The 7,865-nt window shown below is 51.4% G+C and overlaps 1 protein-coding gene across 1 annotated transcript; it reads right to left on the bottom strand.

Moving 5' to 3' along the window:
• Window positions 1-6,514: 6,514 nt before the first annotated feature.
• M436DRAFT_58431 (glycoside hydrolase) lies at window positions 6,515-7,517 on the bottom strand (the record flags this gene model as incomplete). The annotated part of the gene is made up of 2 exons (XM_013567124.1): window positions 6,515-7,411; window positions 7,461-7,517. Coding segments are annotated over 2 exons (954 nt in total), but the record flags the coding sequence as incomplete, so codon positions are not given.
• Between the last annotated feature and the right edge of the window lie 348 nt (window positions 7,518-7,865).

Raw genomic sequence — 7,865 nt, 5'->3', positions numbered from 1 at the left:
GCCTTTAGGTCCGCATTCCAGGCACAGGCTTGGCTGGTGACAACGTCTTCCGCGATGCCGAAGAGTGTCTTAACCAACTCTCTAAGTGGTACGGCGATCGCCACCTCCGCGCTACTGCCTACACCGACCTCATGCAGCTTAGGCAGGGCAAGAACGAGACCTTCGCAGACTTCTACGCCAAGTTCGAGGAGAAGATGGCCTACGTCCCCATGCCCGAGGAGCTGCAGGCCCAACAGATCAAAGACAAGTTGAACAACAGGTATAGTTCAAAGATCGATGACGGCACTCGTTATCCCCGTCTCCGCGACATGCTTGACCGCGCCTACGACCTAGACGCCTCGTTCGCCAGAAACGACACTCTCCGCCGCAACGGTGATGCCAACGACCGTGGTGGCAAGGGCGGTCGCAAGGACGACAAAGGCAAGGGCTCTGGCTCTGGCTCTGGCTCTGGCTCTGGATCTGGCTCTGGAGATGGCAAGCCCGACAAGAAGGTCCCTCGCCTTTCGAAGGAAGTCTAAGCCGGCCTGCGTAAGGAAGGCAAGTGCTTCAACTGCAGAGCTCATGGCCACACCTGGCAGAACTGCCCTGATCCTCCTAGCAAGCCAGTCAATATCAACGCTGCGGAGACCTCCACCACTGACGCCGCCGACCCTGTCGACACTCCCGCCGAGTAGGGAAAAGCTTAGGCCCTGTTAAAAGTCGCCAACAGGAGCCCTCATCTGAGAGTGATGAAGGATCTAAGAAGAGAAGGAGGAAAACACCTACGGGAGATCTAAATGTACCAGTAGATGAAGACCAGCTCAGCGGTAGGCCGTTCCTACTACACTGCGGTCTTTCTAGCCACAAGAATGATACTCCCTCGTTGACCACCTCTCAAGTCTTATATGATCCTGGAGCTAATGCCTCCTTCATTCACCCCTCTTATGCGCACCTCTTTACTACCGTTACTTTGAAGAAACCCCGTCGTGGCCGCCTTGCCAACGGGCAAATACACCAGACCCCTATCACCGAAGTTGCTCGCGTCTAGATGACAGTCGGCCACCATCGAGAGCAGGTGGATTGCTATGTTTTCGATACTAGTCGCCGAGACATGATCCTAGGCGTTCCCTGGATGGAAAAGCACAACGCCGCTGTAGACTGGTCTACTAGGACTATGTCTTTCAGCTCCTAGCATTGCCGGGAGTATTGTCTCGAAGGTGGACGCAACCTTGTGGTCCCTTGCGCTAATACTTCAAATGAATCCGACTTCTCGATTGCCGAGGTGTCTGCTAAAGAATACTTGGAGCTGCTCTCTAAGGGACAGGAAGCTTACGCCTTCGCGTACGTCAGCGGGTACGAACAACAAATCGTTAAGACCACTCACGCTTATGGCATCATAAGCGAGGACGGCACATGGCGGGAAGCTACTAAGACTGACCCTTTGGTTGACGTGTCAAACCTCTCACAAGAGAGCCTCGCAGAATACTTTGATATTACTACTATATCACAATCTGATATCGACAAGTTCATAAACAAGACGCACACCGATCCCTTAGACAAATTGCCCGTAGAGTACGCCGCCTATTTAGACGTCTTCTTACGGCAAGCGGCGGACACCCTACCTGAACACCGGCCCCAGGACCACTCTATTGACCTCCAGCCAGGAGCTTAACCACCGTATTTCCGCCCTCGGGGTATGTCCAAGGATAAACTGCTTGCGACTAAGAAGTATCTGGACGAAAACCTAGCTAAGGGATTCATTAGACCGTCATCCTCGCCTGCTACTGCCCCGGTTTTGCTCGTTCGCAAACCAGGCGGAGGACTGCGCTTTTATGTGGATTATCGAGGACTTAATGAGCTCACTATTAAGAATCGCTACCCGATTCCCTTGATTCGAGAAACCCTGGATAAGCTGGCTAAGGCCAGGTATTTCACCAAATTCGATATCATAGCCGCTTTTAACAATATGCGCATCAAACAAGGAGACGAGTAGAAAACTGCCTTCAACACCCGTTACGGCCAATACGAGTACTTAGTGATGCCTTTCGGGCTCTACAACGCCCCTAGCACGTTCTAGTCATATATTAACGCTACCTTGCACGACTACTTGGATGACTTCTGTACGGGCTATTTGGATGACATCCTGATTTTCAGTAAAACCCTCCAGGAGCATAGGGAACATGTCAAAAAGGTGTTAGAACGTTTACGCCAGGCCAAGCTGTACGCCGACATCGACAAATCCGAATTCGAGGTGACCTCCACCAAATACCTCGGGCTGATCGTGTCCACCGACGGCTTGTCTATGGATCCGGCGAAAGTAGAGGCCATGCAAGAATGGCCAACCCCTAGGAACTTAAAGGATATTTAAGGGTTTCTTAGGTTTGTAAACTTTTATAGGCGCTTTATTGGCGACTACTCCGAAGTGGCACGCCCTCTCACCGACATGACCAAAGGGCAGAAGGACCAACTTGGGAGGAAAGGGCCCTTGTCCTTAAACGACTAGGCCTTAGCGGCGTTCAAGACCCTTAAGCGCAAGTTCACTAAAGCCCCGATACTGGCACACTTCGACTTCGACAAAGAGGTCGTTCTTAAGACCGACGCGTCAGACTACGTTACCGCAGCAGTCCTCTCTCAATAGCACGACCATCCCTCTAGGCAAGGCAAGCTCCTAAGGCCGGTTGCATACATGTCTAAGAAGATGAACCCAGCCGAGTGTAACTACCAAATTCACAACAAGGAAATGCTGGCGGTCATCCATGCCTTCGAGGAATGGGAACCGGAATTGATGAGCGCTTCACCGGATACGCCGGTACAAGTCCTGTCGGACCATAAGGCTTTAGAATACTTCATGACTAAACAGCGCTTGACCCGACGCCAGCTGAGATGGTCTGAATTCATAAGTGGCTTCAACTGGAAGCTCACCTACCGTCCTAGAAAGTTGGCCATCAAGCCGGACGCCTTGTCCAGGCGCTTAGCCGACTTCCCTCGGGACGCTGACGATGATCAAGAGCTTAGCAGACACCAAGTGCTAATTCAGAAACACAACATCTAGGAAGACCGTCCTTCAATTGCAGCAGACATCGCGGGAATGGATCTGAGCCCGCGAATGCCCTCATAGGAAGACATAATAATGGCAGCAGCCTGCGACATCTCTCTGACGGAAGTCCTTTCACCAGACGAAGACTGGACGTCGTACCTTCTAGAAGAACAGGGCAAAGATGACCTAGTTAAGGCCATCGAGACGGCTTGGTTAACCTCAAGCTAGAAGCTGCAACCATTCTTGCCGGGCACCCTTAAAGGGGTACCCGTCTCATTGTCTGATTGCGACCGTAGCGCTAACGGCCTAGTTCGCGTAGACGACAAGATTTATGTTCCAGAAGCACTTCGGGCACACGCGCTAAGGGAGCACCACGACACAGCCCTAGCAGGCCATCCAGGGAGACACGGCACCTACCACCTACTCTCACGAAGTTACGTCTAGCCAGGCATGACTACTGACGTCAAGAGATACGTAAAGAATTGTCATACCTGCTACAGAACCAAGGCCTCCCGGCTTCCGCGACACGGAGCGCCCAAGCCCTTACAGACGCCAACCGGAGCAGGCAAGAGCTGGTTAGTAGACTTCATTATGGAACTTCCTCCTAGCAAGGACCGCAACGGTGTCTCCTACACGAACATTATGACTGCAACGGACCGGTTTACGAAGCGCAAGTGCTTTATACCCATAAAGGGCATATCGACGTAGGATACCGCACATGCCTTCCTCCAGGTTGTCCGTCACCACGGCCTGCCCACTAAGCTGGTGACCGACCGCGGCACACAATAGGACTCCTACTTCTTCAGAGAGTTGGCAAGACTTCTGCATCTCAACCAGTCCATGTCTACCAGCTAGCACCCTCAAACAGACGGCCAGGCCGAGAATACCAACCAACAGCTTAAGCAGTATCTTCGCGCATATGTCAACCTCGCATAGGACGACTGGATCACCTGGCTTCCGATTGCCGAGCTCGTCCTCAACAACCGCGACATCGAAGAACTCGGCATGTCCCCCATAATGGCCGACTGCGGAAGGAATGCTGCCTTCACTGTCAGTACAGTGTCACACGGAGATAAGGCAAAGGCCGAAGCGCCGCCAGTCAGGTTGGCCAAACAAGACGCACAAGAATTCGTCCAAAACATGCGACAACTTCACAACAACCTTAATCAAGAACTTGAATTAATTCACGCCTCGCGAACAGAGAAACCAGCCGCCGAGGCGCCTGCCTTCCGTGTCGGCGATCTCGTCTGGCTCGATTCACGACACCTCAAGAACCTCATAAGACCGGCGAAGAAGCTCGATGACAAGCGCTATGGTCCCTACAACGTCCTCCGACCTATCGGCGACAAGAACCCTCGCGCATACGAAATCAATGTACCGAAGAGCTGGAACCTCAGCACCCGAGTCTTCCACGTCTCCCTCTTGTCACCGGTAGCCACCGATCCCTTTCCCAACCAAACACCGTCCGCACCACCGCCGGTGACGATGTCAGAAACCGATGAGAAGAGCTAGGAAGTCGAGAAGGTACTAGGCTCTAGGGAGAAGGCTAGGGGCCGTGGGAAGCAGCTACAATACTTAGTCCAGTACGTGGGCTACCAGCCGGAATGGCGCCCCTGGTACGACCTCGTCGACGGCTGTAAAGAATTAGTTGCAGAGTTCCATGCGACGCATCGCAGCCCAGGTCCCTAGAAAGACTTCAAGGCGCCGGATTGATCTCCTACGGTCTTACTGGCCAGCGCACCTGAGGTTGAGCACACGTTGCTCCCATCATGAAGGCCATGCGTTGCACCCACGTGAACTGAACGGAGGCACCGCGCAGACCTTCTCGGACCACACCGGACGGATAACCATGGAACTCTAGAGGCCATAGAGCGCCATGGACTGACATCGAGTGAAGAGGGCTTGTGGCCATTGGAACAAGCGCCTCTTCTGGCCATTAGAGAGCCAGGGAAGGACAGAGAGAGTGAGGAGGGTGTTGTAAACACGCCTCCCTAGGCCATGTGAGCGCCGGGAGCAAAGAAAAGGGAATGCAAACAAAGCAAACATAACAATTGTTATGTATTCCAGCTTTTATTGCACTTTTGAACGATTCAGACTCGCCGGAGCTCGTCTTTTGGAAGGGGGGGTAATGTTACGGTTCTGCCTACGCTCCGAGTCGAACCGTAGACCTTTAGGACTGGCGGAGATAAGCCTACCTTATCTCCAGCGTGGCCAAAGCTCCCACGTAGCTTATCCGCGACTCGGAGCTCGCGCTCCTCTTACTTCTACCGTACGATAGCTTGTGTATCAAATTGACTGTTAAACTCGCCACGACCGTGTCAGCTCCTATATAGAAGGTCCTTACTATAGCTCTACGATCGGCGGAGTTTTAGTAGGGTATAACTAACCGCGTGCATTAAAGATTAAGGTATTAAACCTCTAGGGAGGACTAGACATGGAATCGAGATATTCTTTATCTATAAGGCATAAAATATTCTAAGTGTTTACTAGCTCTATAGATGTCGACGATGCAGACTCGATCACGTCCGCTAAATAATGACTCGTGGAGCTTCTTTCTAAGGCGTTGTCCTAGCTAAATCGAGTTCCGCGCGGAGTCTCTAAAGACACATTCTTTTTCTCCAAGGCGACCCGGAATTTCCAGATAGCAAGTAATGGTTAGGTTATCGAAGACGAAGTGAACACTACTATTCGCGGCCGCGTCAATCAAACAAGCATTTCTTTATCATTGAAGTACATTTTGCGACTCAGAGCTTTAATCGACTACCTCGATGATCCTGGCTCCCTTATCCCTGCATGTCCTCAGGGGCTACTAGCATTAGCCGGGACGTAGCTGTTGCAAGCCGTCTGCAAGTGTCAGTATTTGTAAGAAAATGGCGCTGTGACCACCTATTTACACGACAGAATGCTTCAACGTACGTCACACTGTGCCGAGACGCGCACAGCCGTCACGATATTCGTGGAGCTGGGAATTTGCAGAACCCATTTTGGCCTACGTCTGTCGTTTTTGCGCCACACCTATAAATGTGCTTTGTGTATTCGTGATCGTAAACGTGAGTAGATGTATCATCTACAAGTACAGTCACCAAGCGTTACAAAGAGGACGTACTGAATGCAGCCGGACGTTATCGCAAGCGGCGCCGGGTAGGATCAAAGAACTCACCATGGATCATCATCATCATCACAAGCGCCTGTGTCCTTGAACAAACGTCTCTCTCTACCAGTCAAAGTATTGTATCATCCTTGGAAGCCAACAACCAAAGAACGTGGATCAGCGGCGGGTTTCTTGTCTAAGTGAGGGTGCCAGAACGGTGTCTTCCGTACGAACTTCGCGCTTCGCGCTCCGTAACATGATTAGAGGGTACTTGCCCTGATCGGAGTAGAGAGGGTCGAAGATCTCAAGGTTTATAGGTATGTCCAACTGCTATATGGTCTGTTAAAACTGCTTGCCATCGTGTTCTATGGCATCCATCAACGAATCGACTCGACCAATTTGCGAAATTATGGATTGAACTTCGGTGCAAGGCACAATCTGACTAGCGAAGTGTCAGTGTCTCCCTGAGGGCTCTCATTTGCAAGGTAGCTCTCATCGAAACTCCCTGCAGCCCACCCTACCCATCCAAGGAAGACATCTGAATTCGCATTGAGGAAATCGAGAGCACTGCAAATGTACTGCGAACAACTGCCTGTATTCCCTCCTCCAGTCTCGCTCAATAAGGCTTGCCGTTTGTGTGACCTTAGATAGTCTGCGAGTGGTGAAAACCCATTGCTGACGTGGTCAGTGGTGCAAGTTGCCTCGTTTCCGCCACCATTGCCGTCTTTGCCGTCATAGTACTGGTGAATGTCGTAAACAAGTTTCGCAGTAGTGCCATCAGTATCTGCCACAGTAGCCATGGCAGGTGCAGAATCTTGTACGAAGCTGCTAGCAGCACTCCAGTCATTTCCAGGAAGAAGAATCATCTGGCTAGTGGCACCAGCTACACGAATTGCTTTTACTACAGCCTGGACAGTTCTAGCCCAGCTGGTCATATCCAGATCGTGAGGCTCGTTCATAATGCCAAAGATGATTTTCTGCTGGGGAGCATAATGCTTCGCCAATTGAGTCCACAATGAGATAAATTGCTGATCGGAGGGGCCCCCTTGACCGATGATCTTACCATTCCATCGGGCGTAGTTGTGAATGTCGATAATGCAGTAGGCCCCACTTTCCAAGCACTGCGTGACAAGATTGTCATAGGTCGCGAAAAACCGTGGATCTAACGTACCACCAGGGACGTAATGCACAAGGTATTGCCAGCCAACAGGCAATCGGAAGATATTGAAATTATCCTTTTGAACGAAGTGCTGCATCTGTGTCGCTCCTACAGATGACGGACAGTTGCTCGTTCCGGAGTAGCCCTGAAGCGTAGGTTAGAAGGCGATCGCAAGATAAGGGAGAGGTTCTCACGTTTGTGTCTATCCCAAAGTCACAGCCGGCGATGTTGATACCTGCAAATCGAACTCTCTCCGTTTCACAAGCTCCTGATTGACATCCTTTCCCACAGTATGCGCCAGTACTTCCGCAGTAGCCGTACTGAGAACAACAAATGCCTTGTTCGGTAGAGCACAGCTTGCCTCCATTTCGTGATCCACAAGTATTGTCTGTGCTGTACAGACAGGACCCAGACTGGCAGCTCTGTCCACAGTATGCTTCAGTATTTCCACAGTAGCCGTACTGAGAACAACAAATGCCTTGTGCAGTAGAGCAGAGCTTGCCTCCATTTCGTGATCCACAAGTATTGTCTGTGCTGTACAGACAGGACCCAGACTGGCAGCCCTGTCCACAGTATGCTTCAGTATTTCCGCAGTAGCC

This window comes from Aureobasidium namibiae, assembly GCF_000721765.1.
Source record: "Aureobasidium namibiae CBS 147.97 unplaced genomic scaffold scaffold_29, whole genome shotgun sequence".
NCBI classification, from domain to species: domain Eukaryota; kingdom Fungi; phylum Ascomycota; class Dothideomycetes; order Dothideales; family Saccotheciaceae; genus Aureobasidium; species Aureobasidium namibiae.
Note: the sequence above shows the minus strand (reverse complement) of the source record. Positions and strands in the feature narration are given on the sequence as shown.